This window comes from Polyodon spathula, chromosome 32, assembly GCF_017654505.1.
Source record: "Polyodon spathula isolate WHYD16114869_AA chromosome 32, ASM1765450v1, whole genome shotgun sequence".
Taxonomy (NCBI): Eukaryota; Metazoa; Chordata; class Actinopteri; order Acipenseriformes; family Polyodontidae; genus Polyodon; species Polyodon spathula.
Genome location: NC_054565.1, coordinates 3,352,885 through 3,371,785, shown reverse-complemented (window position 1 = coordinate 3,371,785; position 18,901 = coordinate 3,352,885). Strand labels below are relative to the sequence as shown.

At 40.9% G+C, this 18,901-nt stretch overlaps 1 protein-coding gene across 1 annotated transcript; it reads right to left on the bottom strand.

The window, feature by feature from the left end:
• Positions 1–14,206: 14,206 nt before the first annotated feature.
• On the bottom strand, positions 14,207–18,745 carry LOC121303467 (TMF-regulated nuclear protein 1-like). The gene has a single exon (XM_041234198.1). The coding sequence runs from the start codon at positions 18,441–18,443 to the stop codon at positions 17,949–17,951; it is 495 nt and encodes a 164-aa protein (XP_041090132.1). The 5' UTR covers positions 18,444–18,745; the 3' UTR covers positions 14,207–17,948.
• Positions 18,746–18,901: the final 156 nt, after the last annotated feature.

Sequence of the window (18,901 nt, the reverse complement as noted above, 5' to 3'; positions counted from 1 at the left end):
CTACGCTGTAAATAACAGCAAATTGGTTTAGAGTAGAAAACAAACCTGTCTTTTCTCCCTTCCTCCCCATCTCATTTGTGCGCTACTCCTTGCTTCCAATAGTACTGATTACAATGCTTGCGAGTAGCAAATACTTTAACACACGCTTCGCTGCTTAATCTTATCTAAAGCAACTTATTTTATCTCAATGTTCCGGAGTCCTGCAAAAAAATAACCCAACAAATTGGTGGATTCAAACCCTGAGGTTCATGTGCACTATCTTTGAGTTTCCATTTGGTGTTCTGCCAAGACCAAGACAATGCTGTGAACTCCATTATGAAAGGGCAGTACTGAGGAGGCAACACGGTAATATTGGCCTACCTTTCCCTATCATCTCATTAATTGCAAAGATAATGTTTGCACAAGATATTAGGTGCATGTTCACTTGTTCTTGTGCAGGAGAGAAGGATCTTTGGCATGATTTGCAAGGTACTGTATGCACATTAATATAGCTTGGGTTACTGCTATATAGTGTTATACAGTATGTGACAGTCATCCTTTAATAGAAACAAAATGATTCCCAGATCCTGTTCAGCACAGGTCTCTATGCAGCAGCATTATTAATCTTTTTTCAAAGGGTGTGTGCAGGCATCACACAAGCCTGTACACACAGTCACAGTTTATTACCAGACTTACAGGGTGAACTGCAAACATATGGCCTGTTAAGGTGTTGCATTTGAAATCTTTCTTTCTTTCAAACAAGCTTTGGCGTTTTCTTCCCTCACTGCTAGAGTTTATGAGACTGTGTTTTATCAATTGGCAATAAGAAGTTTTTAATGAACAATGAACATTATATTCCAGCGTTGATTATACATTTGATGTCTATCCAAGAAGACGAGATGCCTTAATGGTGCCATAAAAAAGCCAGAAAGCTACAAACGTATAAACTAAGAAGCATTGAAATTAAACAGCACCCCATTTTCACTAAGGAAAGATTTTCACTGGCCCTGTTACTTGTCATTGTTTGTCTTTAGTTTATAGGCAGATGAATATAAGTTGCTTTAATTTGATATCCAACTGGTGTTTTGAGAGGGCTGTGCCTGATACAGGGACCATACTCAGTACTTAGCGAACATCCATTTTGCCTTGCAGCCCATACAGACTGTTACCAGCATGTTTCAATTTTTGTAGACAAATGTGACCATTGGGCGTCCACTCCCAGTATAGACACAGGCTCCACACACAGGAACGCAGGTCATCACCATTCATGTAACATTCATTTAACTTCTGAACTATGCATAGTCCGGCATATTTCCCAACGTCGCACAGCATAGGTTCTGTATAAATCTAAAATGAACAAGGTGAAAGCAGTTCCCTTAATCTCAGTGCTTTGAAATCTGCCATCACCTGGGATTTATCTGGAAAGCGGGTTCATCTCCACTGCAGCCCAATTCCTTCTCTGTCTTTGGTGCTCTAGGTTCTAATTATAGCCTGCAAATGCGTTGTCTCCTGCAGATACATGTCAATGCACTCAGACAGCTGCTAAGCTGTCTGCCCTGCCCTGTCGTGCTAAGCTTAGCATTCTCCCCCCTGTGACAGGGGAAGTAATTCCACAGCCCGGATTAGCTCATCCACTGCTCTTCATATAGTGTATACATTTCTAATGCAGGGGTGTCAACTCACGGTCCTGGAGGGCGATTCCACTGCAGGGTTAACAGGTCACATTATATCAGTAACTGCTTCAGGGTGTGGGTGGAGATTTGATTGGTTCCATTAAACAATTTAGAACAGGGTTGGAACAAAGACCAGGAGTGGAAGGGCTCTACTGTATGTCAAGGGGCTATATTTTCAATAAAACAACAATACTCCTACTTTCTTATACTGTATGCAAGCCCCTTTTTTTGTTTTTTTATTCCAGAATGCTACTGAAAAATGCATGGATTTTACAGTGTTGTTTGCTTTTTCATCAGAATTTCGTACAGCACTTAACCCCAGTTCTCCCAAGAATCAATAGATTTTCTGTGCCATTGCATTCAGCACTGTAGATACTGTCCAGACACAGCAAGGTTTCAACCACAGTTCCTTCTTGAGGTTTTATTTGGAAGCAGAGTTGTAGCAGAGGTACGTAATGCTCTTCGGGTTTCCTTGTCTTCCCTTGTGCCTCTTAGCTCTTTCTCAATTTAAATAATAGTTTTTCTTTATCTGTTGAACTCTGGGTTCAGAGTGATTGGCCAAATTGATACAAGTTTACTTTACTGGAACCCAGCTTGATTGACAAGGCAATCTTCTTTCAGTTTTATTCATGGCTTTTTAAAGTGGATTCAACAGGAATATGTTGTGTGCATCAATCAGGTGGCTCTCCATTGCCATCACCTCACCTCGGGGTCTGAGGGAGAGACGGAGGGCGATGTGTTGTGACTTCCTGACTCACTGCATCTGTTAGTTCTGTCAGTCCTTGGTTCAGACACACTGAGTTACAATACTGACACCTGTGGTGGAAAGGCGGTAGTGCATGTAAGGCTTCTGTATGGTGGTTGAGAAGCTGGGGCGGAGAAGCCTAATGTCCCGAGTCTTGAGCACAGTCTGTGTCTGTGGTTGCTTTACCCAGTGATCCACATGTCTTCTATGTGCCCGCCGGTGCTTGGAGGGCTGCTTCAGTATTATTTCTGTAACATTGTCATTAATCTACTGTGGACTGCAAACAAACAGATTGCACAGCATGACTGCATACTTCAGTATCTGATTGGATTCAGCACATTCCTCTATAGCGCCTTGCATGTACAAGTGTTTCGAGGGGCTTTCCAAGCAGGACAGAGACTACTGCAAAGCAAATACTGCAAGTCTTTAGCCAAGATGCAAGAGCGAGCTGACCATGCAGCATAAACACAGCTAGGCACAAATTCATGAAATTCACAGTTAAGGTCAGTGATCCTCAAACAAAAACAAAAAAATGTTTAGGCAACAGGCACATTTATTGAGGTCAGGATCGTTATTCTCTTTTGACATTTAACTAACTGCTTATTCCAAAATGTGAACTAAAAGGACATTACAACAGAGATGGTCAAATGGCACAAACGTAGAGATTGAAGAGGACAGGGTAATAGATTGCAATGGCGTTAGCTCCCCTAGCAATTAATCAATAATGCTGTAATCCAGATTTCTGATCATTTTCACAGCTTTCAAGACAATGGCCCAGGTACACAGCAGCCGAAGGCTCTCACTGCAAGGCTCCAGCTGGTATCTTCGGGTAAAAAAGATGACAAATTGATAGACAAGTGTATTTAAAGGTTTTGGATTTATATTTGAATGGCTTAATGTTTTTGGTTCCGTAGGTCACCATTCTGAACAAACATCTGTATAAATATATTGCAGAGTTATATTGTCAGTGTATAGATGGAAATGCAATACCTCGGCTTTAACATATTATAAATGTATTGTCAGCCACATGTTTCAATGCATTATAAATATACAGGTCTTCCATTTGTATGTTTTTTTTTTTTATGTTCCTGGGACCTCACCTCTGATGTGTTGATAGAAAGAAAGAAAGAAAGAAAGAAAGAAAGAAAGAAAGAAAGAAAGAAAGAAAGAAAGCAGACAGTTCAACTCGTTAGTATAAGGAAATACTGCATTTCCCCAAAGTACGCGAGCCCTGCCAATGAACCTTACTGTCTCCCTGTAAAACGTTGCCTGGGGGTACCGTTCGAATGTTCTCCCATTTACATCCCTGCTCAGCGCTGATTGCTGTTCCAGTGAAGTCGGTGACCCCTCTGTGAACCCCTACCATTGCTTTCTCCTTCCACAGGGAAGGGATTTTCCACTGCCGCCTTAGACAGGATTCCTATGATTTCCTCTCGGCTCTTGGAATGATATTAGGCTGCAATAAATCAGCTTGGAAAGTCAGCTTAAAGACGTTGGCATGCCTGCTGATGAGTTTAAACACTGGATAAAGGGGGAGGAAAGGCAAGTTAGAGAGTTAGTAGCTTCAGTTGCATTTTATTCATTTTTTAATTGTTCCTTTACTTTTACTTTTCGTGATGGTTGCAGTCTTTCACAGTGGTTCTTATTGCAAACACTTTTTACACTTGGGTTCAGCAGCTGCTCTTCAGTTCCAGTTGCCTGTGCTAGACATGTCTAATACAGGATAAAGCAGCCTGAAAGTCTTTATATTAATGAGCAGCAGCACCATCTACAGCACAGCACTGCAGCGCACGAGATATCGCTGGCACTGACTTTTACAAACTGCAATCAGAACCACTCAGAAGGATTGCAAACATCATACCTATAAAATAAGAAAACAAAACCTCAAGCTACTCACTCCTGTTTGAACAAGTCGTTATGGGTGCGTGTTAGCGTGAATCAATGCTAATGTGTAAGGCGCACTGCCATTTTAATTACAGTGACGTGTGGTGACTGCCTCACTGGGGTGGAGTAACTCTGAACGATTGGCTCAATATAACAATTAGACAGTTTTAATGCTTTTTTAGACTTACAGGTCAGCATGCAATTCAAAAAAAGGCAGAATTACCAGTTTCGGAGACAACAGAGTGTAGCAGTCTTCTCTTCCTCCTCCGGTCAAACCCAAGACTAGCACAGCTTGGCATCCTTCTATACCTTTTCTTGGTCATCCTAATGCATATCCTCACAAGTCATGCATTTGATAGACCCTGCTGATAAGATTTAGTACTACAAGAGATTACAAGACACTGACAACCCCCGTAAATCATGCCTGAATAAGGAATGTGTCTTTATCAGTAACGTTCCACACTCTTCTCTTTACATTGAGAACTTACACAATTTGAGACGAAGGAGCAGAAAATACACCCACAAAGCATAGCAACATATCAAATGGAAAAGCATTGTATTTTATGACCCGTATTCATCTCATGTTTCTTTGTAATGTATAATGTTGATCACATGTATAAGGTATAAATCATGATGAGTAAGTTACTCACCCACCAGGGGATTGGAAGAAGTATTATGTCATGTATGTATATATATATATATATATATATATATATATATATATATATATATATATATATATATATATATATAGCTGCTGGGAATGCTACTAGTAATAACACAAGCATATAACAGCATTGCATTGCTTGGAAAAGCATTCGCTTGGTGTTTTTCTCATTTAATTTGATGGCCAGTTTGCTAGGATTTATATTTTTTTCTCCAAGTGGTTTGGCTCTTTGTAATATTTAAGTTTATTAAGTGCTGCTTCTGCAAAAGATGAAATCTGATCAATCTGATTAGACTTTTTTCAATTCAGTCATTTATTCAAATAGACATTTGTAGAAAAAAAAAGTAACAAATATTGAAAAACCAGTTTATTTATTATCATTTATTTAAACAGAGATGCATGCATCAGTGTTATAATATATACACATGTTCCTTGCCTACATGATCTGCTGTACCTAGAGTCATTGACAACTCTGCAAGTTACTGTCCAATATATGTAGAATTAGAAGACCCCAAATAAATCTATCCCACTTTATCAATTGGGGGTGGAGTTCTTGTCATTCACTTATAGGAAAGGGTTCATTTTGAGCCTTGTTTAACATCCTTGCATTTCCAAGTGAGAACAAAGACAGAATGAAGAAAACTGTGAGCCAAGATTGGAGGTCGCTTTAAATAATTACTCAATGTAGTTGAAATGGTGCCTCTATAAAAGGTTGCAACTAGTCTGTTCAGGCCTGTAGAGGGTAGAGCTTTAGAAGAAGCATCAGTGGGTTGGTTCCCAAAAGGTTTTCCTTTCTTTTTGTTCAATATAAATGCTCAGTAAGTTCACTATTTCAATGGCTGCCTGGTTTGTCTGATTGCTTGTGCCTAACCCTCGCACAGCGCCTCACCAGCACTGCAATGCTTCTGAACTAGGGGGAAATTGAAGCACATGGGAAGCTACATCATTACCAGAACCCCTGTGGAATATTCATTCCACTGTACAGTCATTGCTGGTGATGCAGTGTGTTAACAGGTCTGCTGGGTGTCCTCAGAGTTAGGGAATAGCCAGTTGGCTGTACCATCTCCTTTGCATCCTTCAGTTCCCTAAGGCTGCATAGAGCCAAGATGATTCTTCTGGAATTGTATTGCATTGGCACCTACACAACAGCAATAAAACACTTTCTGTGAGCCTCACTGACTCTTACTGGAAACGCCTTAAGAAAAGAGCGGGTCTCATTCGCTACAAAAGAAAAATACCCTTAAAAGGATCAGCAAGTTTACCTCAAGGGTTATAATAAAAAAGGAAATGAGCACAAGCAGGAATTAACACAGTAACCCCATTAACCCCACTGCCAGAGATTCACTTGCTCAAGTAGAGTGGCTTACAGTACTGCAGTTCCCTTCCGAGCTAAATTAGTCCTTGCTTTGCCTTTAATGTTCCTCTTCAGCCCCCCTCCACATGCAAACACAAATCTATCCTCTCCTAACTCCTAATGTCTCAGCCATGATCCTAAACATTCCTGCAAGGCTGCCTTGCATGACAATGAAAAGTGAAGCAGCCCAGTAACACATACAAAAAAAAACAAACAAAGCAAAAAAAAGCCCAGTGATCCCTTCATATATATCTGCTATTGCATCTTGGTTTTTTTCCTTTGCTATCATCAGTAGTCTTTGTCGGGCAAAAGACTGAAATAGTCTCCTCCTGTATAAATGTTTAAATTACACATGGCATTTTTCAAAGTGCCTCACAGGCTCAGTTGGGAATGCCAGATAAAACTCTTGCAGTTATCAATTTGAAGCCAGAGTCCTTCTCCTGAAACTCTGCAGGCCTGCGCTCAATCTGTGCCCCCTTAATTTGCTGCTGTGATATCATCACGGAGCAAGACCCCATCATTATCTTGTCATTTCAGTTCTGGGTGGAAGGCTGCAGAGTACTACCACCAGGCCTGGTTGGCACTTCTTCAAGGCCAGCAGCTTCCATTGCAAATAACGTTTGCCATTTCCACCACCTTACATGTGACCAGCGGCACTCTTAAAGGGATATTCTATTCCATCTATATCATAGTTCATAGTCATAATTTCGTACCTGCTTAATGCTGCTTCAGGCTTCTTCACACTAAGGTTTCTGAGTAACACTGCAGTTGCGCAAGGGCTAATCCAGAGGATGAAACTCTAGCCATGTCGGACGTGTTGTTTAGTACTGGTAACAAGCATAATCTTATTATGGCCATGCTTATGCTAATAGTGGCAGTGTTGTGCAATTCTGCATAAACAAGAATGACATTTTGCAAGGAGGGTGGAACTGAATGAACTATCTGAACCTTGTCGACTGTAGTAACCCCTTTGACCCAGGCTGCCATAACAGCGGCCCTACAACCTGTTTCCAGTGGCCCTGTTTTTGTCCCCAAGTTAGAATGTCCAACTACTTTCCCCACAATGCAACACCACTCAAACTAGATGCCCAGATGATTGACAACTTGGCGCAGCCAGGAATTTGGGCTCTCCTGACTGCATGACACCCTGCACACCTTTATATGAGTTCTATCGACTTATATGTATGGTAGCTATGTATTGTTTTGCCACAGGGGCATTACCATCTTTAGTTGAAAAGAAAATCCCATTAGATTATTAGACTCCCTTTGAAAACTTCAAACAGCAATAGCATGTAATCTTAATGGGTTTTAATGTGCAATTTGCACAGTACTTTATCACCAGGATAGATTTCAGTGTACTAAGAAACCATTTTAAATTATATATTAGTCCATAATAAATTGAGGTTGATAACCCTTCAAGATATAATGTGCCCTTGCAATGTCTATTATGCTGTGCTGCTGGACTGTATGAAAGGACGATGTATGAGCAAATAAAGATAAGGACATGCAAGTGTTTTCCTTTTTGACTGAGTGCAATGGCGTTTATAGAGCAGGTAGCCACAATCCCATACATTGTCATGATACCCTTCTGAATAGATCTGAGTTCTGTTGTTCAAGTTTTATTGATTTTTTATTCTTCCAACTGATTTCATTTTCCAAAGTGGTTCCTCTGCAATTTGAACTCGTGTTTTTTTTTTTTCGATAAATACTTTGACACGTCAGTTTGAATATTGTTATCATGCCACACTGTGTTCACCCAATCTAATGGGGTTGTTTTGGGTTTTAGAACATTTTTTTAAATCTACTTACTCACCATCCTTTTTTTTTTAAATTACATCAAGCTGGAATTACAGCAGCTCTTGAACTCTTGTACAAAATAAAACTAAGACCAGTCTGAATGATTACAATGAGAAAATGCAGCTTATTGTGTCCCTATCTAGTGTAAATGTAAGAAACCCAGCAGCAGGCTTGAAAGAATGAACACGCTCAAGGGCTTTCAGAGCTTGTGACACTATTGTACTTTACACCTGTGCAGAGCAAAGGAGGGCATGCCACAGCGACCCCTGCTGACGACAAGGAGAAATCATTTAGACAATAATATTTTAAAGTACTGTACCTGGCAGGGGTGTGCTGATACTCTTTCAGACTAATTACCTTTTAGAAGAATTTGTCTGCACGTATGCAATAAATCAAAACACACCAATTTATTAATGTGTTGATTTTGAAAAGAAGAAACAGAGTGTGGGGCGCTGATATTTTAACTGCTGCGCTGCTGCATCAAGGCTGTAAGATCACAATGGATATATGTTGCAAAATATTTTTGCATTGCAGTTACTGTGTTCAAACTACAGGACATTTTTCCTCTAATGTTTGCATTATCATAAAGATATTGGCAGAGAGACCTGCCCTTTGACACGCTGTGCAATAAAACATATTTTACTGTTCCAATTGATCTTCATTGTTTTTCTTCACTAATTCAATTTTCATCAATAAAAAAAAGCTCTTTGCTGACATCTGTGTTCTTTCCATCATTCCTGAGCACACTGATTTGTCTATAATAATGATCCTATAATATTGATGGATGTTCATTAAAGACAGATGTTCAGCCAAGGCCAGTAAAATACACAGATGCTAGCACATGTCATAAAGAGAAAGTATATTCAACACAGATCAGCTGGCGTTGTTAAATATCATTTCATACTAAACACTGCATCCTCTTTGATAATTTTGTTTGTCCTGTTTCAGGATGGAAATCAACAGTACTGTCGCACCTGGGACACAGAGAACTGAAAGGCACCAGTAGGATCCAGTCAATGTTCCATTCTCTCTGCACAATATTGCAATCTGCAGTGCTCCCAATCACATCTGCTGTAGACCTAACCCCCCCCCCCCCCCCCCCCCCCCCCCCCCCCCCCCCCCCCCCCCCCCCCCCGCTGGCTATCTTTTTATCTGCAGCTATTATTGCTGCACTGTCCTTTTCCCTCGGCAGCATGCTTCATTTTACTGCCATGCTGGCTGTAAAGACTGCTGGGAGAGGCAAAATTGTATAAAAGAAAGAAAGAAAGAAAGAAAGAAAGAAAGAAAGAAAGAAAGAAAGAAAGAAAGAAAGAAACTGTGTTAATGGAGTCACCTGTTTGCTTGGGCACCAACTATCATGCCCCATACTTGTTGCTGAATAGTTGCACACTACACTGACGCAGCCTAATTAGGTCTTGCAGTGCACATGACAACTGCCCATGTACTGACCAATCCCAAAATCTGATATAACCAGTCAATTACACTGAAAGCAAGGTCTTGCCAATTAGAAAGCATTAGGATTGTTATTGAATGCCTTTTTATTTATTACAAAAGTATGAAACCCAATAGAACATGAACCAAAACACACGCCGCCCCCTACATTTAAATATTTAAAAGTGAAATGAAGCTGGCTGCAGTAAAACAAGGCTTTGCAATTCCGTTACAGTGACCTCCACCCACTCAGTGCCTCTGAGTAACCGTGCTTGCAGAGCAAAGCTTTTTAGTCATTTACCGTCCTGGAAAGCGGAGATAAAAAAATAATCTTACCCCTGTTCGAGAGAGCGCAATTCATAGTTGTTGTTTTTTTCTTTATTAACTCCCTGTAGATTTGTTGCTGCTGAAAAGCACCGGGGAACATTCATCCCAATTCATAACAGATCACAGTTAAACTACAGTATGAATGTGAGGCTCATTAGATCATCAGTGATGTAAAGATCCCCAGTCTTAGTCTTCCAACGGGCTGTCAGATGAGCCAAAACCTTTCCAAAGTCATTTTCAGGACTTTAAGCAAGAGGTCAGATAGAGTCGGGACCCAATGCAAAAAAAAAAAAAAAGATAGGTAGGTTAAAATGTAGTGGCTTGAATACTATTGATATCAGCAACTGAATGAGGTTTGTCATGGATGAGGAAGTTACCTTCCTGTCCATTGTCCTCTTCTTGACGTCTGGGGACAGTCGTAAGGATTTTCCTGTCAATCATCATTTCTTGCAGGAATGTTAATATTTTCTTGCCTGAAAATAAAGCATGGCTTTACATTCTAATCACTGCCACGCTCGCCTATGCCTTTCCCACAGTGTGCCGCTGTAAACCTGTATAATGGGATGATGGCAGCTGCTGCCATGGAGCGACAAAGCTATTAATACACTTCCCCCTCTCTGCTCTCGCTCACTGGAGAGAGAGTTCAGAAAGACTTCTCTGTGCTAAAGTACCAACAGTCTAATTAGGTGTAAAACACTGCTCAGTTACACAGGAGCAGTGGGCCTCCCACAAACACGCTAGGAGGCTGCAGATTTAGATTGTTTCTCATGTATTCCCTTTCATGTTTTTACTTTTTGTGCGGTGGATCATTCTGAGACTGAAGGTCCACAAGCATTTTTTCTCCCCAAAATGCTTTTCCGAAAAGGAACGTGAATTGATCTGGACCTGGGGAGCCAGACAGAAGTCTTAACTCATTGTGTATTATGCCGTATTATGAAGATATGACGGTGGCCAACCTAGAAATTGAGTTATTTAACTCATCAAAGCATTTTTTAAAATAAAGTCAAAGAGGAGGCAGCTTCAAACAACATTTAACTGCTGTTTTCCCTTCTATACTTCCCATTTATCTTTCATGCATTCCTGGGAAGATGTTTTGCACTGCCGCTTTGAAATTTCAATTAGTGATGTAGATATGATCTACCAGTAGAGTACTTTTAATCTGATCCCTCGCTGAAGCAGGGTTGTTTTTCAAAAGCCTCTGCATGTGAGTAATGCTTTAATTAGTGATATCATAGCGCTGTGTTTAAACAATCTAATTAACAGTCCAGTGTGTGTTGTGTTTGAAAGATCAGATACAGGAAATCTGACTGCTCTGGACTCCCAGTCAAGAGATGCTACAGGGGGGGCGGGTCATGTCAGTGAATAAATCTCACATGCAAGTCTTTTCATGTCTTATAGTTTGCAAACGGGTTTACTCCAATAGAGTTTGTGCTATTAGCCTAGCTTCCTGCTAGGCTGAATTAATTTGTTTCTTCTAACCCTTTAAAAAAAAAGAAAAGTCACAATAAAATATTAAATGAATGCACAAACGTAGAGTAACAGATTGTCACAAATGAATCAGATTAGATGGAGACTGAAGCAATCCTGGTAATCTACCCTATACTGCTTTGCTGTGACATTGATCCTTTTGCGCTCCCAAAGAGCTCTGAAGAAAACAGTTTTATATCTTCAGATAAAGGTTCACCTAAAAATAAAGTGCCTGTATATTTATTGATCTGTTTTCTTCAAGGACCATACAGTGCTGATGTTGTTTATTGCAAAATACACTCCTTATACATTATTTACTGGACTAAATGGATGGAAATGAAAACTCTTAGAGCATGCAACAGGTTAATGACTAAAGCCAGTAAGTGGGGAAAAAAAAACTTCAAGAGTAATGCTTTGTAATAGTGCAATTATAGCATTTGACCACCGGGTGGAGGTGTTGGAAAGAAAAGAAAATTACAGTATAATCACTCCAGTAGGTGTGTATGTGAATGTGTGGATATACTTCTTATAGACACAGGTTGGTAAGCCAATATATGAAACCAAAACAGTATGTTCTCAGAGATCAGATGTTTACCCTAAACATTATTATTATTTGTTATTATTTGTTTATTTAGCAGACACCTTTATCCAAGGCTGCTTACAGAGACTAAGGTGTGTGAACTATGCATCAGCTGCAGAGTCACTTACAACCATGTCTCACCCGAAAGACAGAGCACAAGGAGGTTAAGTGACTTGCTCAGGGTCACACAGTGAGTCAGTGAGTGAGCCGGCATTATTACATAGAATTAAGGCCAACAAGAGTATCTAAAAGGGGTGGGAAAAATAAAGGCAGAGCAAGCCTATTCTACTGAGGCTTAATACAAAGCAGCAGCTTGTTCTGCAGGAGAGTGAAACAAGACCCTTGTGCCGTGAGAGTGCTTCAGCAGCGAGCCAGCCTGAGTCCACAGCTCTCCTCGCTGCAATGATAACGTCACCTCATTAAATTTGAATTTTGTTGACTTGAGAAGAAAACAAGGGTACCTTCGGGCCTAATGGGCGCACAGCAGTTTACACAAACACACACAGCATGTTCAAAGTCTGTCAGCTCACACCAGCAAACGCAACCGGCAACACAGCTCCACTGCGCTGCAAATACACAACCGCATGTGTAATAGCGGCTGGAAACTAGAAACATGCTGTTTCACTGGAACTACACAACCATATGTGTTACTACAGTGTAGTGACGTGTCATTAGAGGCACTGAAGTATGATATGCAGGACACAACCTCTATTGCCCTGAGCAGCGCTGTCCCAGCCCCAGGTCCTCAATGCTCTCAGGATTACAGCGAGTGTACGACTCAGCAGCACTCCAGAGACTAAATCCCTGGACTTTCAAAGGTGCTCTTGAGCTGGATTAAAGCGGCATCTTTAATGGCAGATTAGAACCTTTTACAGGAAAACGGTCCTATTATCCTCTTCAATTCCCCGCTGCTAATGGTTTAATGGGCGTCTTACTGTCACAGGATGAATCCTCGCACAAACCTGGTTTAGGACAGCGCTGGCTGGAACATTTCAGATAAACAGCGTGTGTACATTGCATTCAGAAAAAAAAAAAGACATTTTTCAAATCCCGCTAATGCTGTTTTTTCCATAGATCCAACATTCTAGGTTTCAAACCTAGGAGAAAATTCACTGGCCTTTGCTGCCTTTCACCTCTCGAAGCCTGGGTTCAGATCTCAACTAGAGGTCTGAACATAGCCCACATGCAAAACAATCACGTAACGTGGCAGTCACTGTTGGTGAGAGGCAGTGGGGGTTGGGGTCAGGATTGAGGGCCGTTCTCTTCTCTTAAGATGCCTTTCATGAGCTATCAATCCACACGCATTAAAACCACATCAATGAAAACGCCAAACTGCTGCTGCTATCTTTTATTTACACTTTGTTCAGGTTCAGACATAGTTGTTTCCCAAAGGACAGTGTACATTCAGTTGTGGGTGCCGCTGTACAGAGCTGTGGCCGCAGCGAGAAACAGCTTCGGGTAGAAAACAGTTGCATAACAGACCCGCCCTCTGTTTAAACAAGGCAATACTCCGTACTCCAGCCTTTGTGTTTGTACAGTTAAGAATCAGCCAGCTTGAAGTGCTGCAATTAGCACTGCAAATCGACAGCTGATTAGACCTTCATTGCTCTAGACAAAAGTTTTGCATCACCAGATAGAATCCATACATTTAGCTTCATAAAGTCGAATGAAACCTGCTGAATAATGTGAAGCTAAAATATTGATTTACATACCAATTTGTACTTTCCATATACTTTACAAAAAACTGAGAAAAATTTTAAAATGTGACATTTCGAAATCTAACATGAGACACTGTGCTACTATTATGGCTTCCAGTAGGCTTTTTTCAATATCATTTTTAAATGTCTTTGATTACACAACGTTATATACCAGATCTAAGTTAGACAGTTTTCCTTTCATTCTGTCTCAATCCTAACATTCTAGATGATGCTAAACTTTTGGCCATAACTGTACAATATGATTAACCTACATTGCGATGAGTGTTTTGTATTAAATTCCACATCAATTCTTTGCCAGCTTATAATCTACAGGAGCTTCACTGTTTCCACATCTCTGTACAGCCAGACCATCAGTGTAATAGGTTTACAGTAAGGTTCAGTGCCTTAGTTAACGTTTTACAGAATTTTGGATATTTTTAATGCAGGACAAAGGTGGCATGTAGTTAGATTCTCAAGCAATTTACTCCAAATTTTTTTTTTTTTCACAAAGTAATAACACACCCAGTTCAGCGATTTGAGATGCTAATGAAGATTTGGAGTACTGGTAAATAGCTTTGAGAATCTAGCCCACACTGTACAGTATCTCAAATGTCAAATGTATTTATTTTACCAGGATAGAACCCTTGAGATACACATTACATTACAAAGGGGTCCTGGCAAGAGAAGACGGCAAAAAATAACATTAGAAAAACAACGGCAAAAAGAGATGAATCATTCAGACAGGATAAAAAAAACTGTTAAAACAATCATTGAAACAGCTTTACAAAATAAACCAAGTAAATCAATTCCCACTGACATGACCCTGGCCTGGTCAGTATTTACAGTATCTGCAACCCTGGTCAGATTTAAAGCAAATATTTATGATTCAAATTCATATTTTGTCTGAACAGTTGTTTTCAAAATGTTTTCAGACTTTTTTAAAGGATATTGAACTGATTGCATTAAAATAAGGTTTTATATCTAAAGGTCATGGATACAGATTATAAGCGATTGTAACTTTCCTTCATTGGGCCCTGTTCACACAAGTTTAGGGACAGTTTAAAGGACTTTTTTTTATAAGAATAAACTTCTAACCCTCTCTAAAAAAAAGGTTATAACAACAGTCCTTAACCAAGCATTTCTGAAACAGCCCCTTTTGAATAATCCTCAATGATCTTTTGCTACTAAAATGTGCTACTGTTAAGAAACGGGGTATCTTGGCAGCAGCAGTAGCAATGCAGCATTATGAGTTATATTAAAACAACTTGTGTGTATCTGGGTAAATCTGTCTGTATGCATTCATGAATATCTGTACATAAGCACCAGGCTAAGAGTTGCTGGTATTTTACTTTGAATCCAACAGATATATTATTTCATTGCGGAAGCCAAATAAATCGTTCAACAGAGGAAAGAGTCTTCACCGGATCCTTGATATGGAATTGCAGTCCTGTCATTTGTTGTTTTAATATTAATATACTTATTAAGCAATCCCATGTGAAAAAACAATAGATCTTATCCACATGTCAAACATTTTGCTTTAATGTCAAAACCTAATGTTTCATTCATTATTTGTATAATAAGTAAGTAGATCCTTATGAGACAGACTTCTGAAAAGACTCCTTGCGGCTGATTGTGGGGAAGTGATGCTGTGAAGAATATTAATGCCCATAGGTGAGGACTGTGCGCCACTAATATGCTTCCCTGCCTCACTTCCCCACTGAAAATCAGAAGCAATTTTTCAGTGGAATAGTTAGCAGTGTGCGCATGTAGATTATAGTATCCCTTTAAGGTAACACACTGCTTATTTAGGATTCCATGGCCATTCACTTACTGGCTGGTTGAGAGCAGGTGACAGCTTAGTTCAGTTTACCATAAAAACAGTTTTTACTGTATCACAATGTATGTATATTAAAGCTATATCGCCTCATATACTACACAGTATGAGACAAACGCCACATCATGGAGTAAATGGTTTGTCATTGTGTTTGCTTCTTAAACAAGCTCAGATAATGGCAACTGCCATTTCTAACAGCTGGGAGCCATTGAAATTAGCATAGCAACTAATAACACAAGTTGCCTAATGTTTCGGAGTGCCAGATAGCAATGTGACTAATTTGTGCAGTTCACTATACAGCTGAAAGCATTGCCAGTTTATATCTTTATTGAATATATAGAGATATTAAAATATAAGTTGTCTGGTTGCCACAGTGGTATAATCCAAGTATGTGCCTATTCTTCTCATATGAGAAATTCCTTTCAAATAATGAATATTGGCCTCCACCCTCTTGTATATAAGCACATGCAATCCTTGCTGTTCCCCCAATCCCACTGTGGAAACTGTTCTTGATTTTCCAATAAATCCCTCCCCTCCCTGTGCAAGCGGGTTCATTCCGGTCTCAATGTTGAATGGTTAGTGAACCATGCTCAATGCAGTTTGAGAGCGCAGACTGTGCTTCTGGAATGAAAACGTCAGCAAAGCGGAGACCAGGAGGGTCAAAGAGCTTTCATTCTTTAATTGGATATATTTCTACTTCCTCCAGCACATCCCCTCGTTTTGGTAACGCTTTTGGTTTTGCCTCAACCTGGAATAATAAAACTAGCTGGATTACAGAGCTTGATCTCGTAAAACAAACGCTCTTTGTTCTTTATCACAATGCAACGTCATTCTGAGTGCAAAGTAAAAACCCAGTGGAACTTGCAGCCCAACAGTCAGAACATGGTGATCTCATAAACAAGTAAAGGCAAGCGTTTCAGAGATATTATTTGCGATTGCAAACCAGGACATTAATAATTAAACTTAATGAGCCCCAATGAGAGTTCTCTTCCAGGTGGCAGCTGTCGTTGTACAACCAATTAAATACGATTAAGCAACATTAGCGTTCATTTCGTGTTATTCAAGGCGCAGTACAACTTGACAGTGACTTGAACGAAGAGATCCTCTGGTCTTATCAGGTTTTAAATTTTAATTTATAGATTTCGCCAATGAATGTGGCTGCCTCGAGCATGCAGTCATACTGTTAATGTTTTGTCCTCTTTCGGTTATTTCAGGTTTCGCTGTCCACTCCTTTTAATCACATTGATTTTACTCAAACTTTGAATAAAGTGTTACCCTGATTGAATACACTTCAGAATTAAGGTTGTGCAGCTACTCTGTAGACACCATTTATCTGTTATATACACTTAGTACATCATTTGGCTATTGTAAGGATGAAGCTCCATACACTAACAACTTGCATTTAGCACAATTCCTGATCGTGTAATTTGGTTGTACCTTGCACAAAAGATTATGTGCAGAGTCGATGTAGTTGTATTCGGACGTGTACTCTATGCCCATTTTATTTTACTAAATAGTCTAGAAAATGAGGACAAATAGACCTCAGGAGAGGAGGTTAGTTCAGTAACAAGGACACCGGAGCGTGAATGTGGGACACAGCAAGCCAAAAATATCCCTCAGGACCCCCTGAGTATAAAAAAATGGACTGTAAGGACATGTTGATGGAAACTCAAGGACAGACCCCCCCCCCCTTGCATGTAAAGGGGTCGATGCAATCCTTATACATTCTGAGGGTTCGGTATTACATTCAGAAGGAAGTGCAGCTTAGTGATTCAGAATGCGGACTGGGACTGTCATCTGACTCTGACCATGACACAAGCATTTTAACAAAAGCTTCAAATTGCAAATCCGTGCCCCATCCCAGAAGTAAAAATGCCACTGGAAAAGAGACTCTGCTTCTCAGTCAGGTTTTGCTTTAGAACAGGGCTGAGCAAAGCCTGCACTTCCAACCCTGTTCTACATTGTTAAACAGAACCAATTAAAATATCCAGACTCTGAAGCACTTAATGATTTCATTTTACTTGTTAAGCCTGGAGTGGGATTGCTCTCCAGAACCGTGATTCAACACCCTTACTTTAGAACTAAACCTCCCAGTTAAATACAAATCATACATCTGCTTCATAGCCCTGAGAACTAGTAACATTTTTCATCCTACCGTACATCACTTTACTGAGCAGTATTCTTCAATAATTGCTTGCAACCAATTTTAACCCGCTGCTTCGACACAGATAAAGTGCTGCTATCCTAACACTCAGCACTGTAGATGATCTTGAGTCCAGAGCCTCCTCTTTGTAAAAGGAGATGCTAACTTTAATTTTTTAATTTTTACAACATAACCATTAAGCCTTAGTGAGTGAATGCAGCGGCTGAAGAAAGGTATTATATCTGTCCCTGGTAGATGAGACACAACTGACCTGTGGAGACCAGGAGTGGAAAGAAGGCTGGTTAGTTAACCTTCTGATCTAGAATCCCCCGCCACTACGAGAGCGGTCCTGAAGCTCTCTGATCCCAGGTTATTTGAGTTTGACTGGCCAAGGCAAGCAGGTTCGAAGCCCCAGCATTGAGGCGAAGACAATTGTGGACCGGTGCGTCTTGAACTTCAGGGTTTTCTTCAGGGTTTGGGTGTTCTCGGCGGCATACAGCTCCCCCTGTTGGGCAGCGCTGGAAATGCGCTCAACCAGCTCGCCGTGCTCCGCCACCTCTTGCTCGGACTGCACAAAGACGTCGTGGAGTTCCTGCAGCCGGCTCTCCATCTCCAGGATGACCCGTTGCCTCTCCTCCACCTCCAGCAGCCTCCGTCTCGCCGCCTCAAACTCCATACTGGAGCTGGGGGTCACCAGCCTGGACGAGGGGGCTGTGGGCGCCCCTGCCAACCTTCCCATTGCTTCGGCCCTGCCATGGTCTCCCAGACGACGGAAATCGCCCAGGGAGATGGACCGCCGGGATGAAGACTTGCTCTTGAACCCCGAAGCCTCTGGATGAACCGGGTCAGGAGATTGGTCCTTCATGCTTGCTGCAGTTGGCTGGGCACCTCAACAAAGCTTGTTGGGGCTCTTTCACTCTCCTGCCTATTACTTCCTTCTCTCCCCGGTCCCTGGTCTCTCTCTCTGGCAGAGCGGAGTCTTCTGGAAACAGGACACACAGACACTGCTCGCTGGTCCAGTCCATTCATTAATAAGGGATGCTGGATTGAGCATCAGGGAGCTGGACTAATACCTGGTAAGTGGTCACCTTCTGCCTCAGCCCTGCCTCTCTCTCTGTCTCTCTACCTTCAGTCCTGCTGCTCTCAGTAGCTGTTATAAACTGCCTTCTCTTGTAAAAAAGAAACGCTGAATGATTTATATTTGTATGTTGCTCCTCCCTCTATCCCTCTCTCTCTCCATCGCGGCTCTCAGGCCTCCTATGTCATCCTTGAGTTGCCAATAGCAACCCAGCCCTGACGTCAGTTAGCTGGTCTCAGGGGGGG